The sequence below is a fragment of the Zea mays genome, chromosome 9 (genome assembly GCF_902167145.1).
Source record: "Zea mays cultivar B73 chromosome 9, Zm-B73-REFERENCE-NAM-5.0, whole genome shotgun sequence".
In the NCBI taxonomy this organism is placed as follows: domain Eukaryota; kingdom Viridiplantae; phylum Streptophyta; class Magnoliopsida; order Poales; family Poaceae; genus Zea; species Zea mays.
In genome coordinates, this window is record NC_050104.1 from 29,216,979 (window position 1) to 29,236,748 (window position 19,770).

The 19,770-nt window shown below is 46.1% G+C and overlaps 1 protein-coding gene and 1 pseudogene across 1 annotated transcript; both read left to right on the forward strand.

The window, feature by feature from the left end:
- LOC103638178 (SANT superfamily pseudogene) lies at positions 202 to 4,750 on the forward strand (annotated as a pseudogene).
- Positions 5,929 to 7,749, forward strand: LOC100272362 (uncharacterized). Its single transcript, NM_001146845.1, has 5 exons — positions 5,929 to 6,282; positions 6,379 to 6,444; positions 6,539 to 6,655; positions 6,757 to 7,299; positions 7,387 to 7,749. Exons 1-5 carry the CDS (start codon positions 6,077 to 6,079, stop codon positions 7,517 to 7,519), a joined length of 1,065 nt encoding a protein of 354 aa, NP_001140317.1. The 5' UTR covers positions 5,929 to 6,076; the 3' UTR covers positions 7,520 to 7,749.
- The last annotated feature ends 12,021 nt before the right edge of the window (positions 7,750 to 19,770 follow it).

Consider the following 19,770-nt stretch of genomic DNA (forward strand, 5'->3'; position numbering starts at 1 on the left):
TGGATACGACAGCTAATTGCTAGCTAACGAAAAACTAGCCAAAAATTGGCTTAGGTGGGCAAGTCTTCAACTAGTTGTTAGCCAACTAGCTAGCTAACCCCGCCTAATTTGATCTGATTTTTTAGTCCAACTACTAACTAGCACTGCCTCATACAAAGAGCCCCCAAACATCGGAGGTTCCTCACTGATTGAATCCTGCAGTGTGGTTAGTAAGTGCCTGTGTTCACGCGTAGCTGCTGCTAAATCTGTATAAATATAGCCAGAATCCAAACTTATCAGAACTCAGGTCCTTACGCACCATTCCACTGTTACTGGATCTGTGTATAGGATTTGCCTAGTTCTGTACCACCTGTAGGGGTTGTTGGGGTTGATGTAGTAGTTGAGTTCCCAAGTGCCTCAAGTAAAAGATCCTGATGGCAAATCATTTCCTTTGCACGTTGTCTCGCATGACAATTTTTTGGTTTTCTGTGTTCTGATTTAGTTGGTTGACTGCTGTAAGGCAGAAACTGGGTTACTTCATTATCTTAATGAAATAAAATCCCTTCATAAAAAATACGATATGTCTGTTGGGATTCTGCTTAGTTGTCTTTTAGGATTTCACCCTACTAAGTTATTCTGAATGGAAATGCCTTACCCTAAGGATAGATGTTAGGAATTTGGGTACATGATAATCCATTGTGGAATATGCATCCTGGTCACATAGATGACTTATCACCTAAACTGATGCTTTAGCAGTTTAAGGGCATTTCATACTTGTAGAATGCCTCATGTCACACATCTGGAGCAGCTTTCTTACATATTATGCTATAAATCCTTCTTTCTTTTCGTGTAACAGCTTTGACCGTGACTGGAAAAAGATTGAAGCATATGTTGGCTCCAAGACAGTAATACAGGTCTAGTTAAATCTGCTCTTCGGCACTCAAATTTGTGCCGTTGTTTTCCTGTTTAGTTGGTTGGCTTTGTCACACAGTGTTTTAGGCTAGTTATGGTTTTTGGTCACGCTGTTTTAGGTGAGGAGGTCTACATTTTTGAAGTACCAACTACCAGCATAGGGTAAGGGATCATGCAGGCAACCGTAAACCTCATGCTTTCTCTAGACCACCCCACCATGCTACTTTTATGTTGCTGCAACTGCAAAGATTTTATACTACTGGGTTTGAGTTTGAACTGGCCACTGCTGAATACCTGTGTTATTGGGGAGACAAGAAAATTGATTAATTCGATACTGATATTTTCTCCAACCACTGTCGTCTTGCTATTCCAAGACGTAAATTGGTTCCTGATTTTCTTGTTATGTTGTCTAACGAACTGTGCATGATCTAAACAACAGCTCTTTTAACAGATTAGGAGTCACGCACAGAAGTACTTTTTGAAGGTTCAAAAGAATGGAACAGGTGAGCATTTGCCCCCACCTAGGCCAAAGCGAAAGGCTGCCCATCCATATCCACACAAGTCCTCAAAAAAGGGTAAGCATTTTTCCTTAATTTGCATCTGGTTGCCATGAAATTACAATGATATGTCTAATTACGGAAGCCGGGAAACATGCAGCCCTTCAAGTTGTCTTACCACAACAAGTTTCACACATAATGGAGCAAGGCTGTGGTACACCTATGGATGTAGCTACTGTTGCTACAGACTCTAGTGTAAATAATGCTTTTCCTGTTCAACATTTCAGTCCGAGGCATACACAAGGTTTGTACTGTTCCTTTATTGTGAACTCCATTTTGGATCAATTTATTTGTAGGAGATACTTATCACAGATGCTACATGCTCAGGTGCAACATATAATAACTCTAGTAGCATAGGTAGCCAATCTGGAACTTGGCCAACTTCTGAAAACACAGAACAAGACATCAGGCATTCGATACTGAGTGTTGGGTTTCTCTTTCAATTCTTTGTCAGTTTAATGTCTTCCTAAGTATCTTGGACACACTTCACATTATCAGTGCAGATTGGTTTCCACCCCCACCCCGGTGGTAAAGGGTGGTCCGTGTGGGCCACGGACCACCCTAGCCTAAAAACCATTAAACTATAGGTATTATTAGATATAAAAATATTACTCTTAAACAACTTTGTTTTATTTATTTGATGCATCTATAAGGGAGAGACAACACATCACGACAAATATGCGAAATTGAGCTCTTAGACCTACAATCGCACCAAATTGCTGCTATCTTTTAATCTCCATCTTGACTGCTCTGCTTGCTTTAACGAAAAAAAATATTATGTTAGATCCAACAACTAAGTGTCGCAGAGATGCATATGTTGCGTTGGATATGTGGGCACACAAGATTGGACCGAGTGAGAAACGATGACATACGCGATCGGCTAGGAGTAGCGCCAATTGAAGAAAAGCCTATTCAAAACCGGTTGAGATGGTTTGGACATGTCCATCGGAGACCCTCAGAGGCACCGGTGCATAGAGGCATCATAAGACGGGACAATAATGTGAAGAGAGGTAGAGGTCGACCAAACTTGACATGGGAGGAGGCAATCAAAAAGGACTTGAAGGAATGGAATATCCTAATGGAGTTGTGTTTGGATAGAAGTGCTTGGAAAGAAGTTATCCACGTGCCTGAACCGTGATTAGACCTTTTTCCTTTTAGTGCTCTCAAAAGCTTTTCCCCTCCCCTTTCTCTTTATCCTTTTGGTGACATCTTGTTGGGTTTCAACTCTAGCCTACTCCAACTTGCTTGGGACTAAAAGGCTATGTTGATGTTAGATCCATCTTCTGTTTGCATATCATAACCATAATGGGTCCTTCAAATTTTAAATGTGGTCTTAATGCTTTGATTGGTAAGGGTCTACAGGCTCTTATGGCCTTGCTACGTCACAGTGGAAATGGGATCCTTACCCTGATACTTTGTATTTTCGTTTGGAGGTAGCATTGATATTGTCAACTGTAGCTGTGTCACGTGTGCCCCCTTAGACCTTGTTCGGTTATTTTCAATCCATATGGATTGGAGGGGATTGATACGGATTGAGAGGGATTTTGACTTAATAGGGATGGAAACCCCCTAATCCCTCTCAATCCATATGGATTGGGGTAGAACCGAACAAGCCCTTATTCTTCAGATTCATACTGACAACTTTCTCCCCTCCCTATTCTGGTGAAACATGCAGCCATGCCAGACTTTGCTCGTGTATACAACTTCCTGGGAAGCATATTTGATCCAGAGACAAATGGGCATTTGCAGAAGTTGAAGGAAATGGATCCCATTGATGCTGAAACGGTATTCCCTTCACTCGTTTTCCATTTAAAATCTACCCAGATGTCCTTTTGTTACTCTTGTCTGCAGGCATGAAAGCTCATACTTTAATAACCTTGTTTCTGTATAGATCCATCTTTTGCATGGACAGCATACTTGATCTTGTTTTATGTGTTGAATGGAGACCTGGCTAAGGTTCTAGCGCAAAGTTGTCTATAAGCTCCTCCTCTTAGCAGGGGCGAAGCCATGATCTAAGATTAGAGGGGACCAAATTAGATTAGGGGGGCTGTTAGAACGATTTTTTGTATCATTTACATGAGGATTAGTTAAAAAAAACTAATAGCTCCTATAGAATTAGCCCCCCCCCCCCCCCCCCCCCCCGTCGTCGCCCCTGCCTCTTTGAACCATGATTTTGGCAGTTCGTCTCTCTTTTTTTTGAATATCTATCACATATGCAGTCTAGTGCAATGTTAATACATTTGAGCTTAATTCTTGTAATATATGCATACTAGTAATACGATGCATGGTCAAAACGAAATCATTGCCAAATGGATAGCGTTCTGCCACAAAGAAAGGATTTGTGTCTGATCTTTTGGACATAACTACTGGCACTTGTCATGCTTATTTTGTATGAAACTAACTTGCCCTAACTAGCTGTGTATGGTGTTTTTTTGATCTCCAGGTACTGTTGCTGATGAAAAATCTGTCAATCAACCTAACTAGTCCAAACTTTGAGGAGCATGTAAGTACCTGTTGTTTTTCACCTCATTTTCTTTATTCAGAATGTTTGTCGTTGGTGTACCCAGGTTTTGAATGTAGTTTCTGGTGGTAGTGTATATTTCATTTGTGATTCCTGTATCCGATTAACTAGTGCACCCATCCCATAATGTAGCTAGCTGACCCGGTTAGCCTGGTAGAAAATGCAATATGTTGTTCGTTGGATTCTGACCCCTACTGGGCGCCCCTTTCTACTGCAGAGGAGGTTGCTCTCTTCGGATGCCTCAAGCATGGATCAAAAGTCGGGCTCTTCCCGGGTTCATCTCCCGTTCATGTAATTCTAACCCGTTCCCGATATTTCGTCGATTTGACCCCTCCTTAAATCGCTTTGCACTAAAGAAACGATCTATAGGATAACGAGCAAGTGAGAGAAGCAGCTGGCTGGCCTGAAGGCAAGAAGGTCGTTTGGAGTCGTCACACTCAGGAGCAAGGCGATGCGTATGTACATATATCTTAATAAGCAGCTTTAGGATAGCTTGGTTTGCTCGACCGACATGTTGCAAGTTTATGCGCCTTTTTCTTTATTCTCCGCCCCTCCAGTTTTGCCCGTTGTAGTATGGAACTTATAACATGCGTGTTTTATGCCGCATCTTACAAAATATTTTTGTCCCATCACAAGGATGAACGGGTGGGGGCATGTGTGTGTTTTTTTTGCCGTGTGTGTATGTATACAGCATGCGGCTGTATGTGTAGATCAGGCTATATATATAACAGACTGTGTGCTGTTCTATTATTGCCCTCGTTTCAAATACTTATTTTTTTTGCCGTTATTAATAATATTATTACATGGAGTATGGTATTAGTATATATCTTGGTGTACTTGTGTGACAAACTGGTTGGCATTGCATCGATCGTCAATGAGCAATACTGTACTGAGTACTCTGTCGATTGCTTTTGCTTGGAAGCGAGACGTGAGAAAGAAATAAGACGACGACGACTGCGCGTGCGGTTGCTGTTGCTGTTGCTTGGCTTGCAATTGAGATGTGCAATCATGGATGCTCTGTCGCGTGTCTGAGACCGAGTGACACAGATGCAAGCATGTCGGATGCATGGGATGAACAACAATTCCCAGCCTATAGCAGTATAGCTAGCTAGCAAGCTTGGCCATGCAGAGGCAACCAGAAGCGTGACGGTAAAGCCTAACCCATGCTATGCATGGAGTGCAAGCAACACAGGCCCCGCCTTGTGAGACATGTGACAAGTACGTGACAATGCATGCAGTACAGGCTCCAAGAGTGGTGGTCGACCAATTGTAGTAGTACGTTGCCTTTGTACGTACACGTTGCACTGCATGTGAGCTCTACACAGTTCCAAACAGAGCTATGGCCGGTGGATTTGGAGTAGGGTACGGTACGTGTCGTCTCCCCCGCGCGAGTCAAGCATGGACGTTGCAGCTGACCCGTACGAAAGCCAAAAAAAAGTGCAGCGACACCTGCGCCCTGCGTGCCAGTGTCAGCAGTGCAGGTCTTCTCCACGCGTCACGTTTCCAACTCCCAACTGAAACTAGCTACTGCCACGCGTCACCACCATATCCCTCTATCGTCTCTTCCCTTCGTCCTCCGATGACATCAGTCCGTCCTTCCAGAACCGGTACGGTAATACAATAATGAGTCACAAAAGTTTAAACAATATTTAGGAGGTGTTTGGTCCCCTCATTTTTAGTCTCTAAATTACTAATTTTTTAGTTTGGTAATTGAGACTAAAAATTAGTTCTTTTAGATCAAGACATTGTCAATTTTAAACAATATTGTACTTATTTTCATTCAATAATACTAGCATAGCCTAACTTGTACTAGCTAGGGTTTCGAATTTATTTAACTAGTACACTAGTAGCTAGTAGTACTTGAGAGTTCGTAGAGTTGATGCTGAATGGGTGGACGGTGCCGCTCCTCCCTCCTATATATAATAACTATATTGTACGCCCTTTGAGTTGGAGGAGTCCCCTCTCTCTCTCTATACCTTTCTTGCCCAAGCAGTCAATCAAGCTGGGAAACTTAAACAGAAAGCGAAGCAATTAAAGGCCACCACCGCCTTCACTTGTTCCTTTTGGTTATTTTCCTCTTGCTGTGGCTTAACTTGACAAGAAGAAGATGCTACGTCGGCAAGGCCGAGGTGGAAAATTTCTGGAGGAGGTGCTCATCGTCGGCGGGCTCCTGCTGGTGCAGTGCGTGCTCTCCGGCTACGTGGTCTTCACCGACCACCTGCTCGCCCTCGGCGCCGACCCGCTGGCCGTCGTCGTCGTCGCCGGAGCCGCCTACGCCGCCTTCTGCTTTCCCTTCGCCGTCGCCCTCGAGAGGTACGTGCGGTCTCGGTTTCCTCCGCAGCATGAATGGATGGATTATATTATGCGTGAATACGATACGTACGATTACATCATGCTACGTACGTACAGGAAGCGATGGCCTTCCACGGTTTCGGGGACTCTGGTGGCGCAATACCTGCTCATTGCTCTTGGAGGGTACGGTAGCCCCATCATCGGATTCATCCATCCATCACATCTGCTTCTGCTGCTGCTGCTGATTCTGTAATTCAATTCATACATCACTCATCAGGACAACCGCGTTCCAAGCGCTGATGCTGCTGGGGATCAAGAAGACCACGCCGGCCATCGCATCCGCCATGCCCAACCTCAGCCCCGGCCTCATCTTCATCGTCGCAGCCTGTTTCAGGTACATTAATTAATTAATTTATTTATTATACTCCAGTGAGCGAGCGAGCGACCCCGGCCGGTTGCCTTCGAAGTCACTTCCTTTTTTTTTAACCAAAACAGGCTGGAGAGGTTCGACAGGGCGTGCAAGTACACGCAGGCGAAGATGGCGGGGACGGTGGTGTGCCTGGCGGGAGCGCTGGCCATGGGCTTCCTGCACAGCCCAACTTCTACGTCCTCCTCTCTGCAGGCAGCAGCAGGAGGTGGCGACTACTACTACGACTGGATCCTCGGCTGCTGCTGCCTCGTCGCCGCCGTCACCGTCTTCGCGCTCGTCACCGTCCTGCAGGCCGCCACGCTCGCCGCCTTCCCCGCGCCGCTCACCATGTGCTGCGCCACCTCCGCGACGGGCGCCGCTCTCACCGCCGTCCTGCGGCTCGTCCTGGAAGGGAGGTTCCTCGGCATGGGGTCGCCCAGGATCGACGCCACGCTCGTCGCGGGGATCGTCGTCCTCGGCGGGGCCGCGGTGGGCGCGTGCATGGCGTTCCAGGCGTGGTGCCTGGGCAGGAAGGGCCCGCTGTTCGTCTCCGTCTTCGGGCCCGTCCAGACCGTCTGCACCGCCATCCTCTCCGCGGCTCTCCTCCGCCAAGTCCTCAGCCTGGGAAGGTATATATCTATGCTCTGTTGTGCATAAAAAAAGAAGACAGTTTCACTGAATGTTTTTAAAAGGCAATCGTGGAAATGGAAATGCAGCCTCGCAGGGATCGTGCTCATGTTCACTGGGCTCTACATTGTCCTATGGGCCAAGAGCAACGAGATCTCGGCTGACGACGAGGAACAGTCGTTGCAGGGTGGCGACGACGCCGAGAAGGCACTCCTAGCCTAGCAAAATCCAGAGCGAATATCACTGCACGCTCTGTATTTGTAAAAATGGAATGGTGTTGGTGTCTACGTACATACTCGAGAGGAGGATTTAGAGAAAAAAAAGGACATGGCTACGTTTGTTCATAAAAAAAGGAAACAAGAAAAGCACGTCTCAACTATGCACTTCTTTTATATGTGGACTTTCAAGCACGTCTGTGCCTAAAAAAAGAAACAAGAAAAGCACCTTTTGTGAGACGTGCCATTGTTTCGTGTCGTCATCCTGTTCCTGTGACCACGGATTCATCTCCATCGTACGTCATACCTTCTGTGAGACGTCGTAACAGCTGCCACTGCTAAATAGCCTTTTTGTGTCAGACGGGTTCTCTGTTCTCAACACGTTATCAGCACGATCTATTTTGACGTTGTTGTGGATCCGATCTGCATCAACTCTCCATTAAACCGGCAGGTCCCTCGGCCTATTCGATCTATCGGCATCAACTCTCCATCAAATCGGCAGGTCTCTCGGTCTAGCCGAACTGTCCTACGCGACAGACTTCGTTTTGTTTGTCGAATCAGGAACGTATTTGAGTAGCCGAACTGTCCTACGCGACAGACTTTGTTTTGTTTGTCGAATCAGGAACGTATGAAATTTTGAGTGGATCTGCGATTTACTGTTCATCGCGTGTATATCGCCTGCGAGCCCGTGTGCTTGCTGCCCGTCAGATCCGGTGGTGGCTCGGCCGTCCTCAAGCCCCAGCGCGCAGATCCTCCATGCGGCGGCAGGGAGCCGCATGGGACACTCCCTGGTGGAATAGCGGCGGTTCTGGTGGTTAAGGAGAAAAATAGGCTTGCATGGCTCGTGGGATGTTGATGTGCCTTGCATGATGGTTGACATGGATTGTGGGCTGTTGACGTTTCTTTGCATGGCGGCCAGAGACGTGCTGCATTTGACGTTTTCTTGAGAGAAAAAAGAGGAAAGGTAGTACGTGCATGCACATTGTGCTACTGCGGCTGTTGACTGGTAGCGAGAAAAAGGGCGATGACATGCAATCGGTTGCATGGTTGAGATAAAAAAAAGTGCATGTGTATGGCCCTTACATGTTTCCGTTATTTATTTAGTCACTCATTCATTTATTAGAACAAAAAATGCAGCTAAGAAGCATCGTTAACATCTAGCGTTATAGATGTTTATGCATTTTTAAGCCGTGAATTCCTGTGCACAGCGCATTAGCTTCTTAAGACTATTGTTGATACTAAATTATTTCTTGCCGCAAATAATTAGTAGTAAAATACATGCTTAAATACGACAAAATATCTTTTTTACACCTCATATGTTATGTTCAGACATTAATTCTGGTGTTTTATTTTTTCTGCATTAATATTATTTCATGTGCTAAATAATTAGCAGAAAATTATTAAAACATATGTGAAGGATATACCGAGAATATTTAAATCGCTCTGAATTGCGTTGCGTTGAGTTTTCAGACTCACGATGAGCGATTAAATTGTATAGTGGGCACTCAGACACGTCGAACAGACTACGTTATTAGTCGACCGAGTTATGGCATTGGCTGAGCACTGGCTGCGCCCTGGCAACACGACGCAGTATTTGTGTCGTACGAACTTGGTTGCGTCATTTGATTGCTATGTCGCACTCTCGCTTAATCGGACCACTCTCGTTGAGTCGGACCGCCATCATCGAGTCACACATTTTTCGCACGCCCTATAGGCATTGTTTGTCTGTCGTGATCATCGAGCTATAATTGCGCATGTTGCGCAAGTTTCATGGACTTGTCATGTACCCCAACTACCAAGCCACAACTGCATCCGTTGAGCTGGTTACGAAGGTTTGATGTGTTGTCGTTGTCCTGATGGTCGTACACACGTTGACGCCAAATACACTAGAGCTTGTACTCGCATGGATTGTGGTGGGTTGTTCAAGCCCCTGAAGTCACATCATAACGTAACCTTTGTAAACAATTTTGTTTGACTCTATATTTTATTTGATTGTGTTGTGTGGCATCATATATTTATATATATCGCCAAGTGGCCATAACAACTATATCAAGCTCTATAGTGCTTGAAAATCTGGGAAATTAAATTGAAATACAATGAAACACAGATAAGTTAATTCTTTGCTCTCTCCTAATGCATAAAGTTTTACCCGAAGTAACCCGAAGATATATAATATAATGCATGAAAGCCTTTTTTGCATAAAAACATCATAAATTGGGATTCTATTAGTAAGCAATAAGGCCTTATCAAATGATTTAAGACTATAAATTTCAGTCATACATTGCTCAACCAGATGTTAGCACATTGCTCTCTTTGTCGCTAAATGACATGAAGCAAACTATGAGATAAAAGGACATGTAATCGCCAGTAACACGAAGTTGCGAGTATACCGAGAGGTTATTCTGAGAATTTTTTCACTATGTTGGTGTGAAAACCATAGTGTGTTCCCGTCGAACCACTTTACTCGTTCTATCTAGGACCTCTATGCTTGTGTCGTATACATATCTCGGAATTGTAAATACTTATAGTCCTAAATTGACTCGGGATAGTCCTTTGATAATTTGGTATACACTGTAAGCTAAATGGTAAAGGTCGGTCCTGAATGGACACATACCTAGGGTTTATGTAGCCGAACTACACTGAATTCCACCCTTTGGCATGCTTACCATTATCTACCTCCGATCTACCAGAAGTAGAAGAGTAGACAAATAACTATGAAATCCCACATCACCACACAGCTTGAAGCTAGATTAGACATTAACATGTCCTTGGTCCTCGGAGCCAGAAGAGTCATATGTCTTGACCACTAGACTATTAGTGATGATAATTTGTGATAGAAATATGAATATCTTGTAGAGACCTGTTGTATCCCCTCTACTCCTAATGATTTCTTCATATGAGAGCAGTACTATCTGTTGTTAAAGACGGATCCTAGGCGGATACCAGTCTTGTTTCGTTCTTGCCAAGCAGTTATCATCATTTGTTTCATGAAAAACTAGTTATATGGTGATTTTTCCCAGATAAAAATGAATTCTTGGCCTTGTCTGTTCTATCCCAAAGCTTCTCTTTTTGTCGAACAACGAAGAGATCGAAATAATGCTTTATAGAACAAATTGGTATATAATATGAGGAGAAATGTTTGCCCTGCTGGCAACATCACAAATTATTAACTATTTGATATAGTTGAGGTGCCCGATCTTTCGACGAGAAGAGATAATTCCGATTTGGCGGAAGATGACCCTTGCGATCCGACTACGACGAGCAAGCCCGAGGCGCCAATGCAATCGCTGAACCAACTCCCTGTGGTTACCGACCTTGCTGATGCGAGATCGGCCTAATCACGAAGATCGTTTATTGTGCGCAATCGAAGAACGAACAAGAAAAAGATGCGAGCAATCTAATCTATTACTCGAGGGTGGAGTTCTGAATACACGAAGACAACACAGATTTGCGCGTGTTCGAGAGTAGCTAAAGCTAACGTAAAACAAAACTCGAAGAACAAAGGAGGCGCAGCTCCTGGATAAATAGAGAGGGGGCGCAGCCCCTAGGGGCGGCCAACCCTAGGTCGTCCACTATGGGCCGCAGTTGGGCTGGTCGTCTATTCTTCTGGGCCCTCATTCTTCAGTAGCATGACGAAGTTAAGATCTCTGGCACGGGCCCGAGTGATTGGCCCAGCTAATGAAGGAAGTGGTGCTTGATGTGGAGGTGCTGCTGGTGTAGTCGTACTCATAATGATGTCCTCATCATCCTCCCCTTCTTGAAGTGAAGTCGTCCTCGACGACAACTCCTCATCCTCGGCCATATATGGTTTCAAATCTGCAACATTAAAACTAGTGGAAACACCAAATTTCGCAGGCAGGTCAAGGATATAAGCATTATCATTAATCTTTGTTAGCACCTTAAAAGGACCAGCAACACGAGGCATTAATTTAGAACGGCGCAAAGTAGGAAACCGATCCTTTCTCAAGTGCAACCAAACCATATCACCTGGCTCAAAAGTAACATGTTTTCTTCCTTTACTACCAGCAACCTGATTTTTTGCATTAGTAGCAGCAATGTTCTATTTAGTTTGTTCATGTATGGTAATCATTTGTTCAACATGTGCAGCAGCATCTACATGTGGGGCGTTCGCAGCATTAAGTGAAATCAAATCAATAGGTGCCCTAGGGATGTAACCATAAACAATCTGGAAAGGGCACATCTTTGTAGAAGAATGCGTGGCATGATTATAAGCAAATTCAACATGAGGCAAGCAATCCTCCCAACGTCTCAAATTCTTGTCTAAAACAGCCCTAAGCATGGTAGATAAAGTTCTATTTACTACCTCAGTTTGTCCATCAGTCTGAGGGTGACAAGTAGTGCTAAACAACAATTTAGTTCCCAATTTATTCTAAAGAGATCTCTAAAAATGGCTTAGAAACTTAGCATCACGATCAGAGACTATTGTTTTTGGAATACCATGTAAACGAATAATTTCTCTAAAGAACAATTCAGCAACAATGCTAGCATCATCAGTTTTATGACAAGGTATAAAGTGAGCCATTTTAGAGAATCTATCAACAACCACAAAAATACTATCCCTCCCCTTCTTAGTTCTAGGCAAGCCCAAAACAAAGTCCATAGAAATATCAAGCCAAGGAGAAGAAGGGACAGGCAAAGGCATATACAAACCATGGTTGTTCAACCGTGACTTAGCTTTCTGACAAGTAGTGCAGCGTGCAACAAGGCGCTCAACATCAGCGCGCATCCGAGGCCAAAAGAAGTGGGCAGCCAACACCTCATGCATTTTGTAGACGCCAAAATGCCCCATGAGACCGCCTCCATGCGCTTCCTGTAACAACAAAAGACGAACTGAGCTAGCTGGAACACACAGCTTGTTAGCGCGAAACAGGAACCCATCCTGTATGTGAAATTTGCCCCATGGTATCCCATTAATACAATGGCCGAAAACATCTTTAAAATCAGCATCGTCAACATATTGATCCTTCACAATGTCCAAACCAAAGATTTTAAAATCTAACTGTGACAGCATGGTATAGCGACGAGACAAAGCATCAGTAATAACATTGTCCTTCCCGTTCTTGTGTTTAATAATGTAAGGAAATGACTCAATGAATTCGACCCATTTAGCATGACGACGGTTCAGATTTGTTTGAGTACGAATATGTTTTAAAGCCTCATGATCAGAATGAATTATGAACTCACGATGCCAAAGATAGTGCTGTCATGTATGCAAAGTGCGCACTAAAGCGTAAAGCTCCTTATCATAAGTAGAATATTTCAGACTAGCACCGCTTAATTTTTCACTAAAATAAGCAACTGGTTTTCCTTCTTGTAACAAAACAGCACCTAGCCCAATATCGCTAGCGTCGCATTCAAGCTCAAAAACTTTATTAAAATCAGGCAATTGCAAGAGGGGAGCTTGGGTTAACTTATCTTTCAAAGTGCTGAACGCTAACTCCTGTGAATCACTCCAAGCAAACGGCACATCTTTTTTTGTAAGCTCATGTAGAGGCGCTGTAATGGAGCTAAAATCATGAACAAATCTGCAGTAGAAACCGGCAAGTCCAAGAAAGCTCTGAATTTGTGTGACCGTCGTCGGTGTAGGCCACTCCCGAATGGCAGCAATCTTGCTGCTATCCACCTCAATGCCCTGCGGAGTAACCACATAACCAAGAAACGAGACACGTTGCGTGCAAAATGTGCACTTTTCCATGTTACCAAACAAGCGAGCGGCACGCAAAGCATCAAAAACAGCACGCAAATGTTCTAAATGCTCCTCTATAGACTTGCTGTAAATAAGGATATCATCGAAATAAACAACAACAAACAAACCTATGAAGGCCCGTAGAACTTCGTTCATTAAACACATAAAGGTGCTGGGAGCATTAGTCAATCCAAATGGCATAACCAACCATTCATATAAACCAAATTTCGTTTTAAAAGCCATTTTCCATTCATCACCGAGTATCATTCTAATCTGATGGTAACCGCTATGCAAATCAACCTTAGAGAAAATAACGGCACCACTAAGCTCATCTAACATATCATCAAGGCGTGGAATAGGATATCGATAACGAACTGTGATGTTATTAATAGCACGACAATCTACGCACATACGCCATGACCCATCTTTCTTTGGAACGAGTAAAATAGGAACCGAGCAAGGGCTAAGAGACTCACGAATGTAACCTTTATCAAGCAGCGTCTGCACCTGGCGCTGGATCTCCTTCGTCTCATCTGGATTTGTACGCTACGGGGCGCGGTTCGGAAGAGAAGCGTTGGGGATGAGATCGATCTGATGCTCAATGCCACGGAGGGGAGGAAGACCCGGTGGTAAGTCCGTAGGATAAACATCAGCATACTCCTTGTCGGGGACCATAATTAGGGGTACCCCAAGACTCCTAATCTCAGCTGGTAACCCCCATCAGCACAAAGCTGCAAAGGCCTGATGGGTGCGATTAAGTCAAGGCTCGGTCCGCTCAAGGGACACGATCTCGCCTCGCCCGAGCCCAGCCTCGGGCAAGGGCAGCCGACCCCGGAGGATTCACGTCTCGCCCGAGGACCCCCTCAAGCAACGGACACACCTTCGGCTCGCCCGAGGCCCAGTCTTCGCTAAGAAGCAACCTTGGCCAAGTCGCCACGTCGACCGACTGTATCGCAGGAGGATTTAATGCAAAGGTGGCCTGACACCTTATCCTGACGCGCACCCTTCAGCCGACAGAGCCGAAGTGACCGCAGTCACTTCGCCGCTCCACTGACCGGCTGTAACACCCCAGGCTTTAAGGGACAAAGCCGGGTGCATCTCATACATGCGCCAAAGAAGACAACATATATAATCACAGAGTGTATAGAGATAAATGTCACAATAATTAGAGTACTTATTACATAGCGGAAGTCTTACAAAATAAATGATAAATATAGCAGGATCTAAAATCCATGCTTGGCGCCAGAAAGTCAACTGGGAGACGCAACCTAGATCGAATCGAACTCCTCGTTATGGCTCCTCTTGAACCACCCGTTCTTCTCCTGTGTGTGGGGGGTGTGAGACAGCAAGAGTGAGCTCACATACGTTCATCGCTCAACAAGTTGTGGGGAATAATGTGCATGACCTCGCCAAAGGTGGGAGCTCATGAAGTGTAAGGCTTATCAAAGAAAATGGTTAAAGCTGAGCATTGCTTTTAATGTTGGTCAAATTTTATTAGCAATTACTAGGTGTAAGTAAATACCAAACCTTAATAAAAGTAATAGAACAAAATTAATAAATAACCCCATGCAAATGCAAATGACAAATTGAATTTAGGTTCCATAAATTAATCATGTGAGGGTCCGAGCCGCTCATGACCGTGAGCACGGCTAGTATACTAGTTTTACACTCTGCAGAGGTTGCGCATCTTTACCCACAAGCCGTGTTACCCTTCTGCCAAGGGGTCATGAATCCCATACACCTCTACCAAGGAAGCGAGGCAGGGTAACACTACGAGGCCTTTACAAAGTTCCACTAGCTTCAGAAATCCCGCTACAGTTTATAGGAAGCTCCAGTGCAGGAATCCCTCGCCTGACCGCCATCGCAGCAAAATCAACCCAAGGACCTCCCTACACTGACTACTCCCCTACTGCCCTTGCCCCTTTCGGGTAAGGAAGACCTCCACTAGCTTCCCTAGTTAATCAGCCAAGGGCGTCCCATTAAACCCTTGTGGTAGCACTGTTTTCCCGGGTGGTCGCTCCATGTTCCAATTAACATAATGATCTTATCATGAACATAAATAACATAACAAAATAATTGGAACATGGATATAATGAAATATTAATCCCAAAACCATATAGAGCAATAGCATAACTACCCAAGTGAATCAGGGGTAAACAAGGTAAAAAGGATAACAGACTAGGGTGACCTATTGGGTCCCATCAAAATTAAACCTATGCATGAATAATAATATTAAAGAACATTATTGGGTAAATGAAAGTGATCAAGGGCACAACTTGCCTGTCACTTGAGATTCTAATTACCAGGGTGATTCTTCAGATCCTCGAAACCTCACTGCTAGTCGTAGCAATACAAACAGGCATGGTATAGACAAAAATTAACATCACACCAAAACATAAGAACAAACTGCATAATAATAATCTACGCGTTTCTACGAGATCGCGAGATCGAGAACCACTAAGATCGGAGTTGAGTTATAATTTTATAAAAGATCTGTGTGATTAAAATATTAAACTATATTATAAATTGGTTAATATAAATCATATAAGAGGTTATTTTACAAATAATTGTCTCAACTTTAATCTAAGTTATGAATTGACCATAGATTATATTCTAGTAGATTATAATGATAAGCAGATTAACAAGGCTATCAGTTAAATACAGATCTAATTATAAAATAATGAGATATGGTATAATAAATATTTTTATTGCATAGTAAATATTTATACGAGACTAACACAACTTGAACGGATCAAATCGGAGTTACGGATTGTGAGTTATGAATTTCCGAAGGTTTTATGTGTTTGATATGAAATTATTTGGGAGATCAATTTTATTATTGTTTTCATGTCAAAACAGAGACATTAGATGATAAACAATAATATAATAAAATTATAGAAATTGGAATGGGTCAATTTGGACTTGAGATGGATTTTCTATGAATTAAATAACATTCTAGAATTATTTTAACACTAGAAATCATTTTGTAATTGAATTTCTGAATTTCCTATGATTCTGGACTACACGCAAGAATTGCAGAGAGTTCAAGGGCTAAAGCATAAAGTTTACGCAGACTCAGTGAATCCAGTACTGAACCGCAAGTTGTTTTTAGGAAAATCCGGGGGCTCTTATGCATAATAGGCGGCCCAAGGGGTATCGCGATATCTGGGCCGTTGGATCGACTACCTACGGATCAGATTAGATATTCATAACTGTGAACCGGTACGCAACTCAAGCCATTGGATCAAAGATCTATGTTCTGGATTTTATTAGGGTGCGATCAGATCTAGTTCATCCGATATCTAATCAACGACTCAGATTTAACCTAACGAAAGGCATTCAACACTTAATCAGGGTCGTTTATTCTGATCGGATGGCCACGATTCTACAGCGTTGAAGGGGGGACTCCGATTAAATCGGAGCCACACATTTTCCGATCAAAGGTCAGCACACTCTCTTCCCTCCCAAGCTCTGGTCATGGCGGCGCTGCCCACCGCGGCGTACGCTACATCGCCGATTGGTGATTCCGCCCAACGATGGGACCGACCCGAGTTTGACAAGCTCTACACGAGACCCAGCATATGGCGGACTCAATCCGAAACCCTGAACAGCCTGATAGGATAAGCCCTAACCCCTTTCCATGGCGTGGCGCGGCGCCACGGCTCTAATGGCGCGCTGGTGGCAATTCCAGGTCCACAGACAGCCCAAATCCTACCCCGCGAAACCCTATGCGTCGAGGATCAGCAAGGAAAACGATGAAGGAGCCCTTACGTGTTATAGCGGCGCGATGAAATCCCACGGCAGCGGTGGCCCGGCGCTCAGCGGATCGATGGCGAGTCGGAGTTCCCTGTCAGCGGCTCCCTCCAACCTCCTGGCGACATCCATCCGGCCGAACGACGACGCCCAGGTTCCTCTCGGTCTGGAGCACCGGGACACGATCTCCGCGCCGCAGAGTGAGTGGGAGGAGGAGAGCTGGGCGCGGAACGATGGATGGCTGGACGCGATGGAGGAGGTGTCGAGGAGGACGAGGGCGCCAAAGCGTTCGGCCAGACGATAGGCGATGGCGCAGGGTCTTCGGCCGGCTCGAGATTCTTGGTGACGCGGAGGTCCACCACGGGACGTAGGCTCCTCGCCATGGCGGTAACCTCCCTCCTGTTCTTGCGACAGCGGCTGCCCACAGCACCAAGGTTCTCTCCCCTGACCGATACGGACGATTGGCTTTGGGCAGAGAGCACGGCTAAAAATACCACCAGGCGACGGCACAACGGCCCTGGCCGATGCGGGCAGAACGGAAGGGCCTAGCCATGCAGAGTAGCAGCGCGGACCACGACAGTCGTTGCGTGAGCGAGGGACTCGGTCCCCACGCAGAATTCGCGGCATCAGGTGCACACCCGTCCGATTCGATGGAGCAGATGAACAGGGGATGGCCAACGGGGTAGCGGAATGCGTCGAGCGCGAGCCACTGGGCAGATGTCGACCTGACAGCGGGGCCCACCGTCAGCGGGCTGAGCACATACCCAAGGCAACGCAAACGGTGACGGAGATGGCCCGCATGTCGGCGCCAAATGGAGAAGTGGGCTGGTGCAGGCGATAAAGTGTTGGGCCAGCGCGTGTGGGCAAAGTAAAGAGATGTGGGCTGATGGAGCTTTTCTATTTTTTTCCCTTTCTTTTTTTTGTTTATCCTCTTATTCCCAATTCAAATAAATCCCAAGTTCAAAATTCCAAATTTTGTGGCAAATATATCTTCACATAAAATGTTCAATTTGAACATGGTATGAACTTTATAGGTTTTTTTATTTTATGGTAATTCTCTCCTTTTCTAGTTTCAAATCGAGTATCAACTTAGGCTATTTCATTTCTCAACTCATCATTATGTGTATACCAATATTATTGTTATTATTATTCAAATGCACAAGCAATCCAAAACTCCAGCATGATGCACTATTCTTTTATTTAGTATTTTTATTGGTGGCCAAGGTTAACCCCATGATTTGAAAAAAATGAGAATGACAACACAAGGTGTCAAATGAACCTTTTTTATATTTCTCATTTCTCGTACATTCTATTACTCTTACTATTTGGGTATTACAAATCCTGACAAGAGGACAGCGCCGCCTGCGCCACTCCGACTGATGTGCCACTCGACAGAGTGAGGCTGACAGCAGCCAAGTCCGGCCTCGGGCGCCATAGGAAACTCCGCCTCGCCCGACCCAGGGCTCGGACTCGGGCTCGGCCCCGGAAGACGATGAACTCCGCCTCGCCCGACCCAGGGCTCGGACTCGGGCTCGGCCCCGGAAGACGACGAACTCCGCCTCGCCCGACCCAGGGCTCGGACTCGGGCTCGGCCCCAAAGACGACGAACTCCGCCTCGCCCGACCCAGGGCTCGGACTCGGCCTCGGCCCCGGAAGACGACGAACTCCGCCTCGCCCGACCTAGGGCTCGGACTCGACCTTGGCCTCAGCCGACGGTCTCCGTCTCGCCCGACCCAAGGGCTCAGACTCGACCCCGACCTCGGAAGATAGACTCGACCTCGACCTCAGAGGAGCCTCCGCCTCACCCAACCCAGGGCTCGGACCGACCACGTCACAGGAGGGGCCATCATTACCCTACCCCTAGCTAGCTCAGGCTACAGGGAACAAGACCGGCGTCCCATCTAGCTCGCCCCGATAAACAAGTAATGATGGCGCCCCACATGCTCCATGACGACGACGGCTCTCAGCCCTCTTACGGAAGCAAGGAGACGTCAGCAAGGACTCGACAGCCCCGACAGCTGTCCTTCCGCCAGGCTCCAGCGCTCCTCCGATGGCCACGACATCACACGAACAGGGTGCCAAAACCTCTCCGGCTGCCACGACGGCATGTACTTAGGGCACTAGCTCTTCTCTGCTAGACACATTAGCACACTGCTACACCTCCCAATTGTACACCTGGACCCCCTCCTTACGCCTATAAAAGGTAGGTCTAGGGCCCTCTTACAGAAGGTTGGCCGCGCGGGGAAGGACGGGACGGCACTCGCGTAAGCCTCTCGCTCCCTCCCGCGTGGATGCTTGTAACCCCCTACTGCAAGCGCACCCGACCTGGGCGCGGGACAAACACGAAGGCCGCGGGTTTCCCCTTTTACGCCTGTCTCCCTCCGGCTTCTTCCCCCCTTCGCGCTCCGTCTCGCGCCGACCCATCTGGGCTGGGGCACGCGACGACAATTTACTCGTCGGTCCTGGGACCCCCTGGGGTCGAAACGCCGACAGTTGGCGCGCCAGGTAGGGGCCTTCTGCATGTTGACGAACAGCTTCCCGTCAAGCTCCAGATGGGTAGTCTCCAGCAACCTTTCCAGCCCGGGACGGTGCTCCGTTTTGGGAGTCTTGAGTTCATGTCCCTTGACGGCAGCTACGACATGATACTCCTTCCCCCCGCCGCGCGACAGCGACAATGGCGGTCGACAACCCGCCCGCCGGCGGCGGAATCGACGACGTCTTCCCCACGTGGCGGAAGAACAACATTTGGGCTTGTCCCGTCCCCTCCCCCGTCGACGGAGGAGGAGGTGAAAGGGAAA

Coding starts and splice junctions, on each gene's coding strand:
- LOC100272362 (NM_001146845.1), top strand. CDS start 6,077: ATGCTACGTCGGCAAGGCCGAGGTGGAAAATTTCTGGAGGAGGTGCTC. Junction 6,445..6,538: donor CTGCTCATTGCTCTTGGAGG/GTACGGTAGCCC, acceptor ATCACTCATCAG/GACAACCGCGTTCCAAGCGC. Junction 7,300..7,386: donor CAAGTCCTCAGCCTGGGAAG/GTATATATCTAT, acceptor ATGGAAATGCAG/CCTCGCAGGGATCGTGCTCA.